Source organism: Chiloscyllium punctatum, chromosome 20 (assembly GCF_047496795.1).
Source record: "Chiloscyllium punctatum isolate Juve2018m chromosome 20, sChiPun1.3, whole genome shotgun sequence".
Lineage (NCBI taxonomy): Eukaryota > Metazoa > Chordata > Chondrichthyes > Orectolobiformes > Hemiscylliidae > Chiloscyllium > Chiloscyllium punctatum.
In genome coordinates, this window is record NC_092758.1 from 10,805,562 (window position 1) to 10,830,115 (window position 24,554).

At 46.3% G+C, this 24,554-nt stretch overlaps 1 protein-coding gene across 1 annotated transcript in view; it reads left to right on the top strand.

The window, feature by feature from the left end:
- The first annotated feature begins 1,398 nt into the window (after nucleotides 1-1,398).
- Nucleotides 1,399-24,554, top strand: part of rbm22 (RNA binding motif protein 22) — a 28,443-nt gene continuing 5,287 nt past the window's right edge. Inside the window, exons 1-8 of the mRNA XM_072590309.1 lie at nucleotides 1,399-1,520; nucleotides 4,940-4,993; nucleotides 11,422-11,451; nucleotides 18,592-18,724; nucleotides 19,534-19,634; nucleotides 20,295-20,467; nucleotides 21,660-21,860; nucleotides 23,145-23,309. Coding sequence (XP_072446410.1) covers nucleotides 1,467-1,520; nucleotides 4,940-4,993; nucleotides 11,422-11,451; nucleotides 18,592-18,724; nucleotides 19,534-19,634; nucleotides 20,295-20,467; nucleotides 21,660-21,860; nucleotides 23,145-23,309 — 911 coding nt within the window. The 5' untranslated portion in view covers nucleotides 1,399-1,466. The remainder of the gene's footprint in view (nucleotides 1,521-4,939; nucleotides 4,994-11,421; nucleotides 11,452-18,591; nucleotides 18,725-19,533; nucleotides 19,635-20,294; nucleotides 20,468-21,659; nucleotides 21,861-23,144; nucleotides 23,310-24,554) is intronic.

Consider the following 24,554-nt stretch of genomic DNA (forward strand, 5'->3'; position numbering starts at 1 on the left):
TTGGATCCTGATTCTGACTCAGAGACTGGTGATTTTCCCCACAACAAGCAGTATCGTCACAAGGCGATACAATGACACTGGGGCAGAGCAAAAGGGAGTCTCTGCAAGTGTGAAGAGTGATCTCATAGAAATAAACTCAGGAAGTGTGTTCCCGATGACCAAGAAGTTCAGAACCAAGGGATCACAGGCTAAGAATACAGTGTAGGCCTTTAGGACTCAGATAAGGGAGAAATGTCTTTTCCCAGCGAGTGGTGAGCCTGTGGAATTCTCTGTCACAGAAAGAGTTGGAGGGCAAAACCCCAACCCAAATGCTTTCAAGAAGGAGTTAGATACTGTTCTTGTGGCTAAGGGCAATGAAGAGTACAGGGACAAAGTGGAAATAGGGAACTGAGCTGGATGATCATCCATAATCATATTAAATGGCAGAGGGGGCTCAAGAGGGGATGAATGCCCTATGGTTCTATGTTGTAAAGTTACAGTTTAATGAATGGAAAATATAAAACTGATCTAGTTTAGCGTCTAGATTAGAGTGGTGCTGGAAAAGCACAGCCTGTCAGTCAGCATCCAAGGAGCAGGAAAATTGACATTTTGGGCAAAAGCCCTTCATCAGGACTGAAGGCCCTGTTAAACTAGATCATTTGCTATTGATCTATTCATTCAATTCCATTCTGAATCAATGGTTTTGCCATCTTGCTAACATTAAAAAAGCAAAATTCAATAAAATGATCTACTTTAGCACCAGTTTACCAACATTCCCAATCTATAGAAACTGCCCTTGAAAGTAATTAATCTCAAGTTGACCTGGTCCAGGATCTGAATCAGAGCCAACTTTAATGGGTTTAAGAAGACAACGGGTCAACAGACCATGGTCCATCCCCATCCTCAGGGAGTCCTCGTGGTTTAGGAAACTTTCTTTCCAGAAATTATTTAATGTTACCAAGATGGCAAAACCATTAGTTCAGGGTGGAGTTGAGCCCAGAAAAGGCAGATTTAATAATAACTTTCAAAATGGAATTGGATGAATAGCAAATGTTTGCAGGATTTATAAGATTAAAGTAGGGATAGTGAAGATGAATTCTTTCAAAGAGCCAGGACAGGTACAATGAACCGAATGGCCACCTTTTGCTGGAATTATCGAAAATTCTACAACTGAAAAGAAATAAATGAACTTATTTTAACAGTTTGAGGAAACATTTTATTCTTAGCGAATGATTCAATGTTTAGTTCTGGGTCTGGGACAATTAAACTCGATGGAGAAAGGAAACTTTGCGCTAGGAACAAAGAAACTCAGGAGCATTCTGCTCTCCGGACCACGTGTGCTGTGGGGAGGAGAGAGAGTGAGGGACCATCACATCCGCCCCGCCGGAAACGTCCTTCCGCCCCGCAGAGCCCGTTTCCGGTCGGTGCGGTGTGCATGGCGGGATTGAGGAGGAGCGGCGGCGCGGTGTGTGCTGGGATGGTGGAAGATGGCGACCTCGCTGGGAGCGAACACGTACAACCGGCAGAACTGGGAGGACGCGGTGAGACAGAGACCCCCCCCGGGGGTGGGGAAAGAGAGAGGGAGGGAGAGGGAGAGGGAGAGGGGGAGGTTCTTCTCTATCTATCTTTTTCTCTTTCTCTTTTTCTTTTTATTTTTATATATATTCTCTCTATATATAATTTTTTTTATTTTCATCTCCTACCAACCTCCCCCCCCACCTTACTCTCTCACCCCCCCCCCCCCCACCTACTCTCTCACCCCCCCCCCCAACACCTACTCTCTCACCCCCCCCCCCACCTTACTCTCTCACCCCCCCCCCCACCTTACTCTCTCACCCCCCCCCCCCAACCTACACCCACCCCCCCCACACCTACTCACACCCCCCCCACCCCACCCCACCTCACCACCCCCCCCCACCTTACCTCTCTCACCCCCCCCCCCCCCACACCTTACTCTCTCACCCCCCCCACACCTTACTCTCTCACCCCCCCCCCACACCTTACTCTCTCACCCCCCCCACACCTTACTCTCTCACCCCCCCCCCACACCTTACTCTCTCACCCCCCCCACACCTTACTCTCTCACCCCCCCCCCCCACCTTACTCTCTCACCCCCCCCCCACCTTACTCTCTCACCCCCCCCACACCTTACTCTCTCACCCCCCCCACCTTACTCTCTCACCCCCCCCCACCTTACTCTCTCACCCCCCCCCCCCACACCTTACTCTCTCACCCCCCCCACACCTTACTCTCTCACCCCCCCCCACACCTTACTCTCTCACCCCCCCCACACCTTACTCTCTCACCCCCCCCCACACCTTACTCTCTCACCCCCCCCACCTTACTCTCTCACCCCCCCCCACACCTTACTCTCTCACCCCCACACAACTTACTCTCTCACCCCCCCCCCACACCTTACTCTCTCACCCCCCCCACACCTTACTCTCTCACCCCCCCCACCTTACTCTCTCACCCCCCCCACACCTTACTCTCTCACCCCCCCCCACACCTTACTCTCTCACCCCCACACAACTTACTCTCTCACCCCCCCCCACACCTTACTCTCTCACCCCCCCCACACCTTACTCTCTCACCCCCCCCCACACCTTACTCTCTCACCCCCACACACCTTACTCTCTCACCCCCCCACACACCTTACTCTCTCACCCCCCCCCACACCTTACTCTCTCACCCCCCCCACCTTACTCTCTCACCCCCCCCACACCTTACTCTCTCACCCCCCCCACCTTACTCTCTCACCCCCCCCACACCTTACTCTCTCACCCCCCCCCCCACACCTTACTCTCTCACCCCCACACACCTTACTCTCTCACCCCCCCCCACACCTTACTCTCTCACCCCCCCCCACCTTACTCTCTCACCCCCCCCACACCTTACTCTCTCACCCCCCCCCACCTTACTCTCTCACCCCCCCCACCTTACTCTCTCACCCCCCCCCACACCTTACTCTCTCACCCCCCCCCACCTTACTCTCTCACCCCCCCCCCCACCTTACTCTCTCACCCCCCCCCCCACCTTACTCTCTCACCCCCCCCACACCTTACTCTCTCACCCCCCCCCACACCTTACTCTCTCACCCCCCCCACCTTACTCTCTCACCCCCCCACACCTTACTCTCTCACCCCCCCCACCTTACTCTCTCACCCCCCCATCTTACTCTCTCACCCCCCCACCTTACTCTCTCACCCCCCCCACACCTTACTCTCTCACCCCCCCCACACCTTACTCTCTCACCCCCCCCCACACCTTACTCTCTCACCCCCCCCCCACACCTTACTCTCTCACCCCCCCCACCTTACTCTCTCACCCCCCCCCCCCCCCCCCCCCCCCCCCCACCTTACTCTTCCCCTCAAATGGATCGAGGTTGGACATGGCTATGTCTCCAACTCTTCCCCATGATGTGGTGTCATGAGAAAAAGATTCATCAGATACAATCTGCAAGCAACAGGCTAAATTGTACGGTGTCTGATATTAGTCAGAGAGCTTCATAGTCAGTCAAGGAGGACACTTTAGCATTCACTGTATAATCCTGAGGTTTGGGGCTATTATGTCTACCACTGGGGTATTGTTTTAGTTGGGACAGATCAAATATAACACTGGGTACAGTACTGATAGGGGCAGGAGTGTCTCTATATGCTTCTGGAGTACTAACTGGAAGGAAAGCTCTGTCTCTATATGACACTGGATTCAGTACTATTGAGGCCAGATGTGTGAATGTATATCAATGATGTGGAAGAGCCGGTGTTGGACTGGGGTGGATAAAGTTAAAAATCACCAGGTTATAGTCCAACAGGTTTATTTGGAAGCACTAGCTTTTGGAGCGTTGCTCTTGCGATAGGGTTAAGGTTAATTAAACCTGTCCGACTATGACCTGGTGTTGTGTAATTTTAAACAATGTATATCAATGCAGTGCAGTGCTTTTGAAAACAGAAATGTTATTATCTGTACCATTTTGTTAGAGAAACGTCTGTTTCTGTATAACACTGGGATACAGTACTGATGGAGAAAGCCTGTCACTGTATAACATGAGTACATTACTGGTGGGGACAGGTCTGTCATTATTATGCTGGTGTACAGTACTATATAATATGGGTACAGTACTGGTGGGGACAAGTTTGTTACTGTCTAACAGGGACTGTACTGGTGGGACAGGTATGTCACTATTGCACTGGAGTACAGTACCAGTAGCACAGGTCAGTCACTGCATAACACTGGGGTACTGTGCTGGTGGGGACAAGTCAGTCACTTTATAACACGGGTACTGTACTGCTGGGGACAGGTCTGTCGCTGTATAACACTGGGGTACTATACTGGTGGGGACAGGTCTGTCACTGTATAACACTGGGGTACTGTACTGCTGGGGACAGGTCTGTCACTGTATAACACTGGGGTACTGTACTGGTGGGGACAGGTCTGTCACTGTATAACACTGGGGGACAGTACTGGTGGGGACAGGTCTGTCACTGTATAACACTGGGGTACAGTACTGGTGGGGACAGGTCTGTCGCTGTATAACACTGGGGTAATGTACTGCTGGGGACAGGTCTGTCGCTGTATAACACTGGAGTACAGTACTGCTGGGGACAGGTCACTGTATAACACTGGGGTGCAGTACTGGTGGGGACAGGTCTGTCACTGTATAACACTGGGGTGCAGTACTGGTGGGGACAGGTCTGTCACTGTATAACACTGGGGTGCAGTACTGGTGGGGACAGGTCTGTCACTGTATAACACTGGGGTACTGTACCAGGCTACATGTATGTTAAGGTATTTTGCTCCCTTTATCAGTTGTGTGTTTGCACCCTTTTCTGTTGAATTCCTCCCTGGAATTTGTTTTAATTTTATTGCAGCAATCTTTCCGTACTATTTTAAAATTTTGGACTGGAGATATTACTAACACCTCTTTATTATGTGATTAGGATTTTTATTATGTGATTAGGATTTTCCGATTCTGTGCCAAACATGCCTCGGAGAAAACCCCTACATTCGAATGGTAAGTTGTTAGTTCTCTGTCGAGTCTGTACATGTGGAACTTGGGGGTGAGGAGTGTTTACCTGTGGTGCCTTGTTAGTGGATTAAGCCATGTGACCAGGTCTGTCTGAATGAGTCCAGATAGACTGAAATCACTGACTCTGTGGTGAAGCCTGAAGCTGATGCCTGTGATCTGTTACAAAACAAAGACAAGGAAGATCTGCCTTCATTTGAAACCTTTTACAGTTTCTGATTATAACAAAGTGTGAACATACATACAGATTACTTTATATAATATTGCATTTCTGTGAAACTCTGCAGCCATTTGGAGCAGTGAGCTCCTGCACGCATCAGTTAAGGGATTGAAGAGATAAATTGTTTTCGGTGCTGTTGGTTAAGGGATGTATCTGAGACCCCGCACAATGAGCAGATGGAATAGTATCATGGCAATGTAACTGGATGGGTAATCCCAAGACTCAGGCTAATGCTGGAGGGAACTGGGTTCATCCAGTGGATTTTAAATTTAGAATATAATACTAGTGCCATTAATGATGACCATAAAACTGCCATCGATTGTTGTGAAAGCGCATCTCGTTCACTAATGTCCTTCAGGGAGAGAAACCTGCCATCCTTCCACAGTTAGACCTACACCAGACCCCACAGCAATGTGAGAATGTGCAAACTCCACACCAACAGGTGCCCGAGGCTGGAACCGAACCTGGGTTCCTGGTGCTGAGGCAGCTATGCTAACCACCGAGCCACCGTGCCAACCCGCCTGCAATGGAAGTCTCCCTACCTCCAGGCCAGGAGGCCTGGGTTGAAGTCCCACCAGCTCCAGTGGTGTGTCATCACAAACAAAAACACAAATTGCTGGAGAACCCCAGCAGGTCTGGCAGCATCCGTGGAGAGAGCAACAGAGCCAATACCTCTGGTGCTGGAAAAGCACAGCAGTTCAGTCAGCATCCGAGGAGAGTACCTCAGGCACAGTGACCCTTCATCTGAACCGAAGAACAGTCATGTTGTACTCAAAACATTAACTTGTTTCTGTCTCCACAGATACCGCCAAACCCACTGAGCCTCTCCTGCAATTGTTTGTTTCAAATCTACCACATCTGCAATTGCTTGTTTGATTTTTTAGTATCATAACATGCCTGAGCACGTTAATTAGAAAATACCCAAGTCTGGGGAGGCATTTCTGAGCAAGTGGTGGTGTTCCAACTTCTAAGCTAGAAGGTCCGGATTCCAATCCCATCTGATCCAGACATGTGATTTAACACATCGAGAATAATAGAATCAAACAGTGCTGAAGAACCCCTTCGGCCCATCTAGTGTGTACTGTGAAAAAATATTCTAACTCTGCACTAGTCCCTCTTTCCCACACAAGGCCCATAGCCTTGAATGTTATGACAGTTTAATTGCTCATCCCAATACCTTTTAAAAAGGGTTATGATTTTTTTTCCCCCACCTCAACTCCCCTGATTCAGCAACACCACCACACCACCCCCCAAAGCTTTCATCTTAAAAATGCTCTTGTTATTGATCCTTCAACCAAGGGGAATAGCTGCTTCCTACCCACTCTCCATGCTCCTCATAATCGTATACACCTCCAGCAGGTCTCCCCTCAGTCTTTCCTGTTCCAAAGAAAGCAACCTGAGCTTATCCAGCCTCTTTATCACTGAAATGCTCCATACCCGGCACCATCCTGGTGAATCTCCTCTGCACACCCTCCGGTGCAATCTGCGTCTCAACGTATTGATTGTAAAATGCCTCGAGGCACCTTTGTGGCACAGTGGTAGTGTATTCCTACCCTTGAACTAAGAGGCAGTGGTTCAAGTCCCACCCGCTCCAGGGGTGTGTAATAACATCTCGGGGAAGATAGTTAGATCTTAAGCTTTACTTCTCCTGGCACATCTCCTCTGTTCTGTGTCAGTCTTTGCCCACAGGGTTTACTGATTTGCTGAAAAAGGTAATGAATATAAACCTCATACAGAGGATTATGTTGAGATTGAGCACAGACTTCTAGGGAAGACCAATGAAATGGTACTCATATAGAGCTGCAGAGGTAGACAGTCAGTGCAGCGTGAGGTGGCCTGTGATATGAAATCTGGCTGCACTCTCAGATGAATATAATTTTAATGATGCAGAGGTCATTATTTAATCCCCCAACCAATATCATCGATGAAACAGATGATTTGGGAATTTATCACATTGCTGTTGGTCACCCTTCCTACATTATAACAGCGAATATGCTTTAAAAGTCCATGCCTTTGGGAGGGTCTGAAGTCATGAACGGTACTGCATGAGTATAAGTCTTTTTTTCTCTTTCACAGTCAACCGGCCCAATGGTGAGGACAGTTCAGAGGCTTTTAGCACAGCCAGGTTCGCAAAGCAGTCTAATGACACCATTACATAAATGTACAGCTTAATCCCACAGAATGAGGCAAACTCTCATCCTGTCCCCCACCAATGCTCAGTGTGTACCATCTACCAGATGCACTGCAGCATTACATCAACGCTCCTTCAACAGCACCTTCCAAACCCACAACCACTTCCATCTAGAAGGACAAAGGCAGCAGATACCTAGGAACACCAGCACCTGCAAGTTCCCCTCCAAGTCAACCACCATCCTGACTTGGCAATATACTGTCGTTCTTTCAGTGTCACTGGGTCAAAATCCTACAATGCCCATGTCCAGTGAATGATTTAAAAACAATGTCCCTTCACACGTTTAGCAAATCCTGAAGATTGAACAATAGCCAGGACCCAGAAGGTCAGATGTCTGAGTAATATTTGGAAAGCTGTGGCTTTTCAGAGTTTTGGACTCAGCCTGGAATAGACAAAGTCTAGGATCAAAAACCAATTGTATCCAGACTTCCCTAAACATTGTTCATCTCATAATGACAAGCAACAGCTGAGCCCCAAGGACAATGATTCCTCTTCCAACAGCTTTTCCTTTCACCTTATTTAATAATATAATATTCAAGAGATGAAGTGAATTAATCCATCCTTTCACCAGATCATGGCTCATTATCTATCTTCCCACATAAACCCATATCCCTTGATGTCTTCATTACCCAAAAAAAAATCCAGCAACCTCTGTCTTGAATATACTCTTATGTAACATTCCCACCCCCTAGAGTAGAGAATTCCAAAGATTCACAACCCTTTGAGTGAATAAATTTTTCTTTCTTTTTGTCCTATTCTGAAACTGACCTTGTCTTCTAGATTCCTCAGCCAGGAGAAACATTTTCTCACATTTATCCTGTTATGGCTGAATGTGGTTAAGCCTCGCCTTCCTTTGAAAGGGATATTGTCATGTTGTTCTGGATGGGAGTGCCAGGTATTTTTCTAATCGTCCCCTGTTCAAAGATGTTATTGCATACTTCCAAAATAACTGGAACTTGAACCTTGAGGTAGGAACTTGAAGCTCTTGAATTAGAGATAGTGACATGACAAATGCACCACAAGAACTCTTTCTCAGAGGTAGGGACACATTCTTCAAAGCCAGGGGTCAGATGTCTGAGACATCTTTCAGAGATGTCAAGTTGCATTGGAGCCTAGGACTCCAGGATCAGAGGTAGGGACACTACCACTGCACCATAAGAACCCTTTATCAGAGATTGTGACACTATCCATATTCTGACTCAGGATGTAAGTTTGCTCGCTGAGCCGGAAGCTTTGTTTTCAGATGTTCCTAGGTAACATCATCAGTGAGCCACTGGTGGTATGGCCCGCTTTCACTTTGTGTGTTTTGGTTTCCTTGGGTTGGTGACATAATTTCCTGTGGTGATATCACTTCCTGTTCTTTTTCTCAGGGGATGGTAAATGGGATCCAAGTCAATGTGTTTACTGATGGAGTTCTGGTTGGAATGCCATGCTTCTCTGAATTCTCGTGCGTGTCTCTGTTTGGCTTGTCCTAATTTGGATGTATTGTCCCACTCAAAGTGGTGTCCTTCCTCATCTGTATAAAGATACTAGTCAGAGTGGGTCACATCTTTTTGTGGTCAGTTGATCAAGTATCCTATTGGCTATTTTCTGTCTGTTTGTCCAATGTAGTGCTTTTTACAGTTCTTGCACGATATTTTTCAATGACGTTTTGCTTGTTGTCTGTATAGGGCCTTTCAAGTTCATTAGCTGCTGTTTTAGTGTGTTGGTGGGTTTGTGGGCTACCCTGATGCTAAGGGGTCTGAGTAGTCTGGCAATGATTTCCAAGATGCCTTTGATGTAAGGGAGAGGGGCTAGGGTTTCTGGACTTTTTTAGTCTGCTTGTTTGGGTTTGTTGCTGAGAAATCGGCAAACAGTGTTTATTGGGAACCTGTTCTTTTTGAGAACACTGTACAGGTGATTTTCCTTTGCTCTGCGAAGTTCCTCTGTGCTGGAGTGTGTATTGGCTCGTTGGAATAATGTTTTAACGCAGCTTCGTTTGTGGATGTTGGGATGATTGCTTCTTTAGTTCAATATTTGGTCAGTATGTGTTGTTTTCCTGTAGATGCTGGTTTGAAGTTCCCCATTGGCTGTTCATTCTACTATGACATCTAGGAATGGCAGTTTGTTACTTTTACAGCTTTGACAGAGGGTCAGTTAGACTCAACGTCAGCTCTTTTCTCTCCCTTACAGATGCTGCCAGACTTGCTGAGATTTTCCAGCATGTTCTGTTTTTTGGTTTCAGATTCCAGCATCCGCAGTAATTTGCTTTTATCTAATGGCAATTTGTTGTTGTTTTCCTCCTCTTTATTGAATTTTATGCCAGTTAGGGTATTATTGATGGTCTTGAAGGTTTCCTCTAATTTGTTTCATTTAGTGACGACAAAGGTGTCGTCCACGTAGCGGACCCAGAGTTTGGGTTCGATGGTTGAAGAGCTGTTTGTTCGAGTCTCTGCATTCCTGCGTCTGCTAAGAACCCTGATATCTGAGATCCCATGGGTGTTCCATTGGTTTGTCTGTAGGTTTTGTTGTTGAAGATGAAGTGGGTAGGAAGGCATAGGTCATCCAGCTTGACGATACTGTCCTTGCTAATCAAGTTAGTGGTGTTTGGTGTATGTGTCTTTGGGTCTTCTAATAGTGTAGTCAGTGTTTCCTTGGCCAGGTTAATGTTGATTGATATAAACAGGGCTGTTATATCAAAGGAGACTATAATTTCATCCTCTTCTATCTTGGTGTCTTTAGTCTTCAGGAATTCTTGGGTGGGGTGGGTGGAGTGGTTTGAGTCTTCTACTAAGTGTGTTAGTCTTTGGTGTAGCTCCTTGGCCAGTCTGTAAGTTGGTGTTCCAGGTAGTTAGACTATGGTCTGAGGGGCCCCTGGTGTGTGAATTTTGGGTAATCCATAGGAGTGTGGTGTGCTGGATCCATCTGGTTTCAGTTTTTTGGAAGTCAGTCTTTGAGATTTCTCCAGATTTCTGAAGTTGTTTGAGTAGGGCTGTGATTCGATTCACTAGTTGCGGGGTCGGGTCTATTGCCACTGTTGGTAAGTGTTGCTATCTGCAAGAGGTGCGTTCACTTTCGCAATGTAGTCTCTTTGATTTAAAATGCTTGTCAAGTGTGCTTTGTCTGCAGGTAGGATAACAATGTTTTTATCTTTTTTGAGTTCTTCTAGTACTTTCCTTTCTTGGGTATTGTGTTTCCTTCCTTTTTCTTGCTTAATGTTGGTGCGACTGTCCGTCTGGTTTTGACTCGCGTGTTTTCAGTTACAACAATTCTGTACCATTACAAACATGAAGCCAGAGGCTCTTACTGAGGGGGTTTACCTCTTGCATTATTATCTGTCCTATGGTACCTTGTTCAGTTGACCAATGCTCCTGTGAAGCATCTTGGGATAGTGCACAAAAGAAGCTATATAAATGAGCTGTTTTCTTCTTGAGCTTCATTGAATGAACTCTGAGAAAATGATTGTACTAGTGATGACTTTTCAAAGGTAGCTTATTAATATGAGCCACCTTGGGATAGCTTGCTGTTGTGAAAGGTGCTACATGAATGCAAGTTTATTCTTTATGGAGAGGTGCTTCATTTGGCCCCACACATTGCCGGTTGCCAGTGGGATACAGCTGTACAAACACTTAACAAAATCCCTCCAAGCCTGGCTCGAGAGTCCAGAAGGTGCCAGCTGTTTGAATTCGCTGGGTCTCATGCTTGGACTCTGTGTGCAGTGTGTCCAGCAGGAAGATGTAAGTTGTGTACAAAACTGCAACCTCTGGTTTGCCTTCTCCTGCTAACTTGCGTTGAAGGGCATTGGGACAATTGTGAAAAGCTCCCTTCCCACACAATGCTTGCCGTGGTAAACGGCAGCTCACTGAGTACAGACCGAGGTATGATCATGGGCCTGATCTTTCCTTAATGCAAGTGTGAAAGATGCTGACAGGAATCTCTCTATTGGGTGACCTCTCAGTGGGGTATTAATCAGCTTCCTGCGATGGTGATTATTTGTACCTTATTGTCTTTTCTTTATGATTTCAGACAAAGGAAAAATATGGGAAAGAGTGCAAGGTGAGTATGTGCCTGAGGCTGCAAGATACAGTCGCATACGCCATCATTCATCTCCCCCCCCCCGGCTGTTTGATACACAATCTTATGACAGAACCTTGGAGTTTCCTTTCACTGGCTAAGGGAGTATGGGACTAATTGGTTAGCACCTTTAAAGAGCTGGCACAGGCAGGATGGGCTGAATGCCCTCATGTGTTGTGGTGTTCTTGAACAAATGGTTAAGGATAAGTTGTTAAACCAAAGCATTAGAGTATTTTGATATCTCAAATTCATTACAGACTTGGATTCCCAGATGCATGAGACAGACAAAGCACATGCTCGTCTGTTTTCCGCAGTTTACCTGCAAACAGACCACTGGATTGAAACCAGCTTGAGGGACAGCACTTGGTGTGATGGCTGACCAGGAATCTCTCCCACTGCTGTCGTCTGCTATTGGTGTGTGTTGGAAGGATTTCTAGATGTTTGGCCATGGTGTAAATAGCCCATCTTGACCCAGAATTTCTGGATCAGAGGCAGAGACTCTACCCACTGAGTCCCATGACCTTCTGTAATTCAGTATTAATTCAGGTTTAAATAGGATTCTGGGTAATCCGAGATGGAGGATGGGAAAAATTTCTGGCTGTAAGAGCTGCTCCTTTTTTTGTTTGGGGGTATTTTAGGTATAGGAGGTGATTTCCTCGAATTCCAGGAGCAGCAATTACTGTTTTATTTGCTGTTGCATTGTTTTGGAACTTTGGAGAAAAAAAAGTCAAAACAACAGCAGTTTAAAAGGGAGAAGAGCAGACAAAGGAAGCACACGGTGAGGACAGTGTAGGAGAGAGAGAGAGACAGAAAGAGAACCTGCACAGTTACTGCCTTTGCTGTTTGAATTCATGTATCGCTGGACATCGGAGTGCATCTGGGAAAATTAACAAACAGTGAAATTCACAACTAATCTTGGAGGAACCGGTTTGGGTGAAGTTCACAACACAGAATCAGAAAAGTTAATTGTTGTTTTCAGTCTGTCCAAGAGAAAGGCTGGAGTAGTGAGTATAGTGGATTATTTCTTGATTATATATTTTTGGAGGTAAGTCTCTTGATTAAACTTAAAATATAAGCCATAGCTATTAATTTAACCTGGGGCAGTGTTTGTAGATGAATAAGACGGTGTTATTTTCTGGGTCAGTAGATTGTGAAGGAGCAAAAATGGAGCAAAAAAAAATGATATGTACTTCTTGTCAGATGTGGGAGTTTAAAGAGAGTTTAAGGGTTACTGCGGATTATATCTGCCATAAATGCTGTTGGATGCGAATCTTATCAGATCAAGTGGATCAGTTGGAGAGACAGATAGAAGCGATGAGGAATTTGTAACAGCAACAGTATGTGATGGATGGCAGTTATAGAAAGGGGGGAAAGTCTCAGATACAGTCACAGACGGGTTAACTCCAGGAAGGGTAAGAGAGGTAGGCAGCAAGAGCAGGAGTCTTTTGTGGATATACCCATTTCAAACAGGTATGCTGTTTTGGAAAATGTAGGGGGTGATGGATTCTCAGGGGAACGGAGCACAAACAGCCAAGTTTCTGGCTCTAATGCAACAAGGGATATGTCGGCTTCCAAGAGATCAATTATGTTAGGGGATTCTGTAGTCAGAGGTACAGACAGACGTTTCTGTGGCCAGCAGAGAAAAAGCAGAATGGTGTGTTGTTTCCCTGGTGCCAGGATCAATGATGCCTCAGAGAAGGTGCAGAATGTTCTCACGGGGGAGAGGGGCCAGCAAGAGGTCATTGTCCACATTGGAACCAACGACATTGAAAGAGAAAAGGTCGAGATTCTGGAGGAAGATTACAGAGAGATAGGCAGAAATTTAAAAAGGAGGTCCTCAAGGGTAGTAATATCTGGATTACTCCCAGTGCTACGAGCTGGTGAGGGCAGGAATAGGAGGATAGAGCAAATGAATGCATGGCTGAGGAGCTGGTGTATGGGAGAAGGATTCACATTTTGGATCATTGGAATCTCTTTTGGGGTAGAAGTGACCTGTACAAGAAGGGTGGATGTAACCTAAATTGGAAGGGGACTAATATACTGGCAGGGAAATTTGCTAGAGCTGCTTGAGAGGATTTAACTAGTCAGGTGCGGGGTGGGGTGGGACCCAGGGAGATAGTAAGGAAAGAAATCGATCTGAGACTGGTACAGCTGAGAACAGGAGTGAGTCGAACAGTCAGGGCAGGCAGGGACAAGGTAGGACTAATAAATTAAACTGCATTTATTTCAAAGCAAGGGGTCTAACAGGGAAGGCAGATGAACTCAGGGCATGGTTAGGAACATGGGACTGGGATATCATAGCAATTACAGAAACATGGCTCAGGGATGGGCAGGACTGGCAGCTTAATGTTCCACGATACAAATGCTACAGGAAAGATAGAAAGGGAGGCAAAAGAGGAGGGGGAGTAACATTTTTGATAATTGATAGCATTACAGCTGTGCTGAGGAAGGATATTCCTGGAAATACATCCAGAGAAGTTATTTGGGTGGAACTGACAAATAAGAAAAGGATGATCACCTTATTGGGATTGTATTATCGACCCCCACCCAAATAGTCAGAGGGAAATTGAGAAATTGTAAGGAGATCTCAGTTATCTGTAAGAATAATAGGGTAGTTATGGTCGGGGATGTTAACTTTCCAAACATCAACTGGGACTGCCATAGTGTTAAAGGTTTAGATGGAGAGGAATTTGTTAAGTGCGTACAAGACAATTTTCTGATTCAGTATGTGGATGTACCTACTAGAGAAGGTGCAAAACTTGACCTACTCTTGGGAAATAAGGCAGGGCAGGTGACTGAGGTGTCAGTGGGGGAGCACTTTGGGGCCAGCGATCATAATTCTATTTGTTTTAAAATCGTGATGGAAAAGGATAGATCAGATCTAAAAGTTGTAGTTCTAAATTGGAGAAAGGCCAATTTTGATGGTATTAGGCAAGAACTTTCAAAAGCTGATTGGAGGCAGATGTTCGCATGTAAAGGGACGGTTGGAAAATGAGAAGCCTTCAGAAATGAGATAACAAGAATCCAGAGAAAGTATATTCCTGTCAGGGTGAAAGGGAAGGCTGATAAGTATAGGGAATACTGGATGACGAAAGAAATTGAGGTTTTGGTTCAGAAAAAGAAGGAAGCATATGTCAGGTATAGACAGGATAGATCGAGTGAATCCTTAGAAGAATATAAAGGAAGTAGGAGTATACTTAAGAGGGAAATCAGGAGGGCAAAAAGGGGACATGAGATAGCTTTGGCAAATAGAATTAAGGAGAATCCAAAAGGTCGTTACAAATATATTAAGGACAAAAGGGTAACCAGGGAGAGAATAGGGCCCCTGAAAGATCGGCAAGGCGGCCTTTGTGTGGAGCCACAGAAAATGGGGGAGATATTAAATGAATATTTTACATCAATATTTACTCTGGAAAAGGATTTGGAAGATATAGACTGTAGGGAAATAGGTGGTGACATCTTGCAAAATGTCCAGATTACAGAGGAGGAAGTGCTGGATGTCTTGAAAGTGGATAAATCCCCAGGACCTGATCAGGTGTACCCGAGAACTCTGTGGGAAACTAGAGAAGTGATTGCTGGGCCTCTTGCTGAGATATTTGTATCATTGATAGTCACAGGTGAGATGCCGGAAGACTGGAGGTTGGCAAACGTGCCACAGTTTAAGAAGAGTGGTAAAGACAAGCCAGGGAACTATAGACTGGTGAGCCTGACCTCGGTGGTGGGCAAGTTGTTGGAGGGAATCCTGAGGGACAGGATGTACATGTATTTGGAAAGGCAAGGACTGATTAAGGATAGTCAACATGGCTTTGTGCGTGGGAAATCATGTCTCACAAACTTGTTTGAGTTTTTTGAAGAAGTAACAAAGAAGATTGATGAGGGCAGAGCAGTAGATGTGATCTACGTGAACTTCAGTAAGGCGTTTGACAAGGTTCCCCATGGGAGACTGATTAGCAAGGTTAGATCTCATGGAATCCTGTATTCCTGATGAAGGGCTTTTGCCTGAAACGTCACTTTTACTGCTTGTCGGATGCTACCTGAAATGCTGTGCTTTTTCAGCACCACTCTAATCTAAACTCATGGAATACAGGGAGAACGAGCCATTTGGATACAGAACTGGCTCAAAGTAGAAGACAGAGGGTGGTGGTGGAGGGTTGTTTTTCAGACTGGAGGCCTGTGACCAGTGGAGTGCCACAAGGATCGGTGCTGGGCCCTCTACTTTTTGTCATTTACATAAATGATTTGGATGCGCGCATAAGAGAAACCGTTAGTAAATTTGCAGATGACACCAAAATTGGAGGTGTAGTGGACAGCGAAGAGGGTTACATCAGATTGCAACAGGATCTGGAGCAGATGGGCCAATGGGCTGAGAAGTGGCAGATGGAGTTTAATTCAGATAAATGCGAGGTGCTGCATTTTGGGAAAGCAAATCTTAGCAGGACTTATACACTTAATGGTAAGGTCCTAGAGAGTGTTGCTGAACAAAGAGACCTTGGAGTGCAGGTTCTTAGCTCCTTGAAAGTGGAATTGCAGGTAGATAGGATAGTGAAGAAGGTGTTTGGTATGCTTTCCTTTATTGGTCAGAGTATTGAGTACAGGAGTTGGGAGGTCATGTTGCGGCTGTACAGGGCATTGGTTAGGCCACTGTTGGAATATTGCATACAGTTCTGGTCTCCTTCCTATCGGAAAGATATTGTGAAACTTGAAAGGGTTCAGAAAAGATTTGCAAGGCTGTTGCCAGGGTTGGAGGATCTGAGCTACAGGGAGAGGCTGAACAGGCTGGGGCTGTTTTCCTTGGAGCGTCGGAGGCTGAGGGGTGACCTTATAGAGGTTTACAAAATTATGAGGGGCATGGATAGGATAAATAGGCAAAGTCTTTTCCCTGGGGTGGGGGAGTCCAGAACTAGAGGGCATAGGTTTAGGGTGAGAGGGAAAAGATATAAAAGAGACCTAAGGGGCAACTTTTTCACGCAGAGGGTGGTACGTGTGTGGAAGGAGCTGCCAGAGGATGTGGTGGAGGCTGGTACAATTGCAACATTTAAGAGGCATTTGGATGTGTATATGAATAGGAAGGGTTTGGAGGGATATGGGCTGGGTGCTGGCAGGTGGGACTAGGTTGGGTTGGACCGAAGGGTCTGTTTCCATACTGTACATCTCAATGACTCTAGTTTCAACGTGTGAACATCACACTAAAGGTGGTGAATTTCTAGGATTTAAGCTGGCAGCATGATCCAGCAATGATAGGGGCTATCAAACCTACATTGTTGTTTTAGTCCAGGGCTAATCCCACCCTCCTGCTTATTCCTCACTACCTCGATCCCAGCCAGTCTAATTGTGCTCACTAGCCCAGCTCTTTAACACTTCAAGTAAAAACCAAAAGAACTGCGGATGCTATAAATCAGAAACAAAATCAGAAATTATTGAACAGGCCTGTCAGCCTCTGTGGGGGAAACCAGAGTTAACATTTCCAATCAAATTTGAGGAAGGGTCACCAGACCTGAAACGTTAACTGATTTCTCTGCCAGACCTGCTGAGCTTTTCCAGCAATTTCTGTTTTTGTTTCTTTGACACTTCTGCACCTTGGTGAACTTCACTTCTCATCTGAAGCTGTTTCTGATCTCTGCTTCTGTGCCAGTTTTCTTTCTTGCCTGTTTGTGTGAAGAATCTATCTAAGTTCTGTTCCAAATATGCAAACCTTATACTTCCCTGTGTCCCATTTAAGTGTGATGTCTCCCCCTGCTGTCAGCATTGTGCTGTACAGTCTGCTCCTGGGGCTTTGTCGATTTTGTACATATGATTTAATGATGAGATTGTCAGTTTTGAAAACAAATGTCAGTGGACTGAGTGTGTAACAAATCTCTGCAGTGATGTGTGGTGTGTGCCTCTAGTCACTGGGTGCAGTGCAGGGGATGCAACACCACCTCAGCTTGTCTGAAAGGGTCGTCTGAATAAATATTGTGCAGGTTTGAAGTGGCTCCACAAGGTGGCAGCATTACCCAAGTCAGTCTCAGAGTGGAGAGTTTAAGAGGAAGCTTAATTTCTTCACTTCAAAGATTTGTGTTAAGCGTAGGATGTGGCGTCACTGGCTAAGCTGACATTTATGGCCCATCCCCAAATTGTCCAGAGGGCAGTAATGCTCTGCTTTCTAAGTTCAGCAAGCTCAGAATCGCCTCTCTCCACCCTCATCTTTGGTCACCCCCAGTTTGACCACTCCATCCTCTGACCTTCCATCACAAATAAACCCGTGTTCGTCCCTATCTCTGCTGTCTGTATCCTTAATATGAGCCAGTACTGTTCACTCCTGTATTTCCTGGCCAACATTTGCTATTGGTGTGGCAACATTTCTGATTTATAATTCTCCTTTTGTTTTCAAACCCTTCCATGGTTCCACCCTCCCTATCTCTATAACCTCCTTCAGTCCCATCATCCTCAGATCTTTGTACTTTTCCAATTCTAGTTTCTTGCAAGTCCCTGGGTTTAATGATGCATTAATGGTATGATATGAATTGGATCATGAGGCCTTTCGGCCCCTTGAGCCTGCTCTGCCATTTGGTAAAATCGTGGCTGATCTGATTGTAACCTCACTTCCACTCGCCTGTTTACCTCTGATACTATTTTCAATCCCTTATCAATCAAGATTCAGTCAAATTCAGTCTTAAATATTCTACAGCCCTGCTGGCCACTGCTGGAGAGAATTCTGTACCCAGTGACCTTCAGAGGGACATTCTCCTCGTCTTTGTCTTGAGGGGATGTCAATCAATTAGTTGCGTAATTCTGATGGTGTTGAGAACATCTGGGTTGGTATAGAACCAAAGGTGGCATGAGGAAGTTTGACTTTCATGCAGCTGGGATTAGGATTGGGACTGTGGGCAAGGCAGGTTCAGTCGAAGCTTACAGAAAGGAACTTGATAAAAATCTGAAACGATAAATAGTGCATTGCCACATGGAATAGACACGTAGTTCTCTTACATAGAACTAGCATGGAAATGATGAGCCAAATGGCCTACTTTGGGCTTAACTGTTCTATGATAAGGTGATTAGGACACCATAAAAGGAACGCTCAGGATCATTGCAGTTTTACTAATACTGTCAGCTGTGAGTTGCATCCATATTTTTCCCCTTTAGATCTGTTCCCGGCCTTTCACTGTCTTCCGCTGGTGTCCCGGAGCTCGGATGCGTTTTAAGAAAACTGAGGTGTGCCAGACGTGCAGCAAGCTGAAGAACGTGTGCCAGACCTGCCTGCTGGACTTGGAATACGGTACGTACCCGAGAGTTCAGGAGTGTATTTTATAGACTGGGGCCTGTGAGGTGAAGTGCTCAGAATACTTCACTCCTAAAGCAGAAACTGCTGGAGGTGCACCCGACAGGATGATGACCCCATGGGACGTGCGCGGTTGTCATTTATTGCTCTGATTGTCTTAATTTGCCACTTCAGAGGGCTGCTGTCAGTCAGCTGTGGGATTGGAATCGTGCAAGTGTTCAGTCCAGGAAAGGACAGCCCAGTTTACTTCCCAAATGGATGTTATTCAGCCACTTCAGTTTCTACAACAAATCTGACTGTTCACTTTAATTGAGATCAGCTTTTGTAAATTGATTTCTGAAGATCAGAAAGATTTACTTTTGTACTTAGATGTTCTCTGGAACTTTAATTATTTTTGAAAATCTGTTCTCAAACAGCTGATATCAGTTGAGCGCGGCAATGTCTAGAGATAGTATCTGTGCTGGGAAGTCTGTGTGGGTCCTGCACTTCTCATTTTAATTGATCTTACCTGGGTCAGAAACAGATGAACCCCAATGCCTTGAACAGTGGGGCAAGTTTGAGTAATTGAATGGGCTATTTCTGTTCTTCAAGGTGCTTTGATATGAGTGTTCAAGCTGGTGAACTGTATCCCCACAGGAGCCTAGAATATGCCTGGTTGACTCCTTGAACTGTACTGTTGGTTTTGCATTGATTGTGAACTCCAAAAGGGTTTCATCTTGCTATGAAGGTGAATCTGGAGTGAATCTGGATTTAGGTGATGTTGAATCTGATGAATTCTGACTCCTTGCTTGCCCTGCCTCTGTTAGGTTTGCCCATCCAGGTCCGTGATGCAGGAATATCACTCAAGGATGAGATGCCAAAGTCTGACGTCAATAAGGAGTACTACACACAGAACATGGAGCGAGAGGTAACTTTCGTCTTTTAACCACACAGAAGGAGCCTGTTGGGTCCATTGTGCCCTCACCAGCTCCCTGGAAAAGCTGTACCATTGCTCCCTTCTGCCCCACCCTTTTCCCAGAACCCCGCAAGGTTTTCTCTCCCAAGAATCTATCCAAGTTTGATGTTGGTATACCTCGTACTTGTGCAACAACTGAGTGGCATGTGAGGTTGTGTAAGAGGTAATTAAGAGTCAGCCATAGGTCTGGAGTCTCACGTAGAGCAGACTGGGTAAAGGTGATCGGTTTCCTTCCCTGAAGAGCATTTGGGAAACAGATGGTTTTTATGACAATCAACAACAGCCTCATGATCGCAATTACTGAGGCTAGCTTTCAATTCAGCTTTTCTTAATTGGATTTACTTTTCATTGCCAGAGTGGTGATTGGTGGGCAGGGAGAGAGAGAGAGAGAGAGTGTATAGGCTGACGATTTCAAGATTGGGATTGAAGTTCTTTTCTTGGCCTAAAGGAGCGTGGGATACCGAACCGAGGAAAGTAGGTGAAGTTATGTCTCGGTCACTGTGAGCTAATGGAACAGCTGCGAAGGCTTGAACAGGCCAAATGGCCGCCTTCTGTTTGGTGTCCTCAGTTGCAGCACTGGTCATTAGGCTGATGTTTCTGCCGTCTCTGCAGATCCAGAACTCAGATGGGACGAGACCTGTGGGTGCTCTGGGCAAGGCCACCAGCTCCAGCGACATGCTGCTGAAATTAGCCAGGACCACACCGTACTACAAACGCAACCGACCGCACATCTGCTCCTTCTGGGTCAAGGGAGAATGCAAGCGAGGAGAGGAGTGCCCCTACAGGTAAGGGAGGCAGCACTGTGGACACTCAAACTCTCGGCTCTTTTGGCCGAAAGATCATGGATTGGAATCCCACTCGAGGTGAGTGGCAGAGTGAGGCAGGAGTCGGAATGTAGTATGGAGGGTGGGGATTTGTATTACTCAGTCTTTCAGTTGCAGTATGATCCTGAGGCAGCACCTTCCTGTCCTGATGGAAGTAAAATGTCCCCTGTTTTTTACAGAAGAGCAAAGTTGTTTTTCTTGGTGTCTTGGCTGATATTTCTCCTCCGCTAAAATCACGGCACGTTTGTCCATTCCTTTATGCGGAAGCTTACTGTGCTCAAATCGGATACCTCATCTCCTGCATTTTTAACAAGAAAATAATCTCATGCCAGAAACACTTCATTGACAGCAGCTCACTTTGAGCAATTCTGTGATGTTGTGAAAGACACAAATCTGTCTGTCCTAATCAAATCCCCCCTTCAATTTATCCAACAGCCATTCCTGATTCTGATTGAACCCATTCCTTTATGGTAGACATGAGAAAAAAGAGCAGGAGTGGGCCATTTGGCCCATCACGCCTGCTTCCAGATTTAACCAAATTACTGAACCTGTCCTAACTCCACTCACCTTCCCTATCTCTTCATGCCCTTGGAGCCCATCAAATCCATCAGCTACTGTCTTCATCAAACTCAGTGATTGACCTTGACAGTGTTGGGGTAAGGGATTTCAAAGACACTCAATCCTGTGAGGTTTTCTCCTCCTGTCAGTCCTCTGACCCGTTATCCCGAGATTAGGTTTCCTAGTTTTAAACTACCCACTATACCAAGCCCACTAACAATGTTTGATGTCTGAACAGGATTCGCCTGCCATTCTTTTGAACATAAGGCCCATTCTACTCGATCCGGTAAAAACAATGAGTGCAGATGCTGGAAACCAGATTCTGGATTAGTGGTGCTGGAAGAGCACAGCAGTTCAGGCAGCATCCAAGTAGCTTCGAAATCGACATTTCGGGCAAAAGCAATGAAGGGCTTTTGCCCAAAACGTCGATTTTGAAGCTACTTGGATGCTGCCTGAACTGCTGTGCTCTTCCAGCACCACTAATCCATTCTACTCGATCCCTACCTATAGAGCAACCATCACATCCCTTAGCTCTGTCAGAAGTGTAGCTGATTACATTGATCTGACTTGATTGGTGATATTCATCAAATTCCAGGCATGAAAAGCCGACTGACCCGGATGATCCTTTGGCTGATCAGAACATCAAGGATCGTTACTATGGTATTAACGACCCAGTGGCTGACAAGTTGCTGAAACGGGCAGCGACCATGCCCAGGTTGGACCCGCCAGAGGACAAGTCCATCACGACTCTGTATGTGGGAGGTCTCGGGGAGCAGATCTCAGAGACAGAGCTACGGTAAACTCTCACCACTCTTCAACATTACTCATGGCCTGCGGTGATACTGGCCAAATACAGCAGTGTGTGGTTTCTTTAAACACATCTTTTTGTTTGGTTCGGCCCTGGCTTTGCTTCCATCCTGCTGGACCTACTTCCCAGTCTTTTTGAGGGCAGCGGGTGGTCTCTGTCGCACCTATTTCCAGCGTGGTACAGTGGTCAATGTGCTGTGCTCTGAGTCACACCTTCATGGGTTCAAGTCCCACACAGTCTTGAGCCCACGTAAGGTAAATCTGCTGATGCAGCCGGATGTGAAAGTCTAGTATTGTCCCTGGTCTGACTTAGACGAGGAATATGGCGTGTGGTACTGGGGCACCATGGTGGCTCAATGGCTAGCACTGCTGCCTCACACCTGGGTTCGATTCCACCGTCGGGTGGCTGTCTGTGTGGAGTTTGCACCTTCTCCCTGTGTCTGTGTGGGTTTCCTCCAGGTGCTCTGGTTTCCTCCTACAATTAGGGTGGATTGACCATGCTAAATTGCTTATAGTGTTCAGGGGTGTGGAGGTTAAATGCATTAGTGAGGGGTAAATATAGGATAGGGCAATGGATCTGGGTGGGTAGCTCTTTGGAGGGTCAGTGTGGACTGGTTGGGCTGAAGGGCCTGTTTGCAGACTGTAGAGATTATAGGATTCTATGAGCTGAATCTCCTGGCTGAGGGTGACTAGTGACAGCAGGGAGAATTATGAATGTGTGTTTTAAAAACAACAGCCAGGACTGCTTCTAAATGCTAGTATATCTGGCCCTGATAGATAATTCTGTCTGTATTGGTAAGGTAAGTGTGAAGCTAGTCTTATTAAAGCATCCAATCTATGACTTCCTGTAGCTAATACCATTGAAATCCCTGTTATCCAGATCCAGATCCAGGTCCAAGCATCTGGAATTGCCTTCAGAATCACGGATGCAGGCTGTCTAAGAATTCCAGATGCTTGGGATACAGATAACAGGAACTTCACTCTACATTATAATCCAAAAGCAGGGATATTTTCCCATTGTCCATCCTGGCCATCATTTATCTCTAACAAACGTCAACAGAAACCAGTGGATTTGCTGACTCACCTCTTTGAAGTCTGTCTGATCTTGCTGTGTTCCCAGTGGCTCCTCTCCCAGGTTTCAACATTTCAGAAACCCCTTCGTTGGGCATGGAAAGGTTTGGGGCATGTTGAGAGGAGTGGATGGTTTTTAAGAGCAGCTTCCTTCCAGTATGTGTAACCCGCTGCATTTGTTTCTTTCATGGGGGCTGTAAAGGAATCATTTTTACCAGTTTGGAGAGATTCGTTCCATTACTGTGGTCCAGCGGCAGCAGTGTGCGTTCATCCAGTTTGCCACCAGGCAGTCCTCAGAGCTGGCAGCTGAGAAATCATTCAACAAGCTCATCATCAACGGGCGAAGGCTGAATGTTAAATGGGGCCGGTGAGTGTATAAGCAAGGCACGTCACCGGGTACGGCTCCCTCCTGAAGGTTGGGGGGTGGGGGGGGGGTGGTATTGAAATGCTGGAGATTTTGGTGGATCAAAACAGGGTGTTCTTTTCCTCTGGTTGGGATTGGGAACGCTGGGATTGAGGGTGGGAGCAAATGCAAAAATGTCAAGGATGAAGAGGAAATGAGGGTGAAATCCGATTCTGTGCATTTTCTGGGGTGAGTGTGAAAGTGCTCTGGATGTAAGCTGTTCTCTACATGTAACTCCTGACCTACAGCTAATGGAGTTGATCCTGAGTTGTAGGGATGGACAGTACATAGTCATTGAGTCCATTTAGAGTCATACAGCGTGGGAACAGACCCTTTGGTTCCCAAAATTAAACTATTCCCACCTGCCTGTGTTTGATCCATCTTTCTCCAAACCTTTCCTTTTCGTGAACTTATCGAAATATCTCTTAAACATTGAAACTGTACCTGCATTCACCACTTCCCCTGCAGTTCTTTCCACACGCTGACCACTCCCCGTGTAAGTCGCTCTTCCTGTGCTTTTTCAAATCTTTCTCCTCTCGCCTTAAAAATACACCCTCCAACTTTGGCCTCCCCCACCTTAGGGAAAAGACCTTGGCTATTTACCCTATCCATCCCCCTCATACCTATATAAACTTATATAAGGTCACTCCTCAACCTCCTGTGCTCCAGTGGAAGACATCCCAACCTATTTCTATAACTCAAAGCCTCCTTTCCTGGCAACTTGCCGGTAAATCTTTTCTGAACCCTGTCCAGTTTAATAATATCCTTCCGATAATTTCCAGTCAAGATGGCAGCGGAGTGGGGCGCTCCAATCAAAGCTTCTTTCCTTCTCTTTTGTTTCCTTCTCTTTTGACCCCTCTTCTAGTCCCTTGGTGGGTCCTGGCCTAGTGACCCAGCACCGTGTGGTAGGGCCTGGCCTGGTGTCCCAGCACCGTGCGGTAAAGCCTGGCCTGCTCTCCCAGCACTGTCCGGTAAAGCCTGGCCTGCTCTCCCAGCACTGTCCGGTAAAGCCTGGCCTGCGCTCCCAGCACCGTGCGGTAAAGCCTGGCCTGCTCTCCCAGCACCGTGCGGTAGGGCCTGGCCTGCTCTCCCAGCACCGTGCGGTAAAGCCTGGCCTGCTCTCCCAGCACTGTCCGGTAAAGCCTGGCCTGCTCTCCCAGCACTGTCCGGTAAAGCCTGGCCTGCGCTCCCAGCACCGTGCGGTAAAGC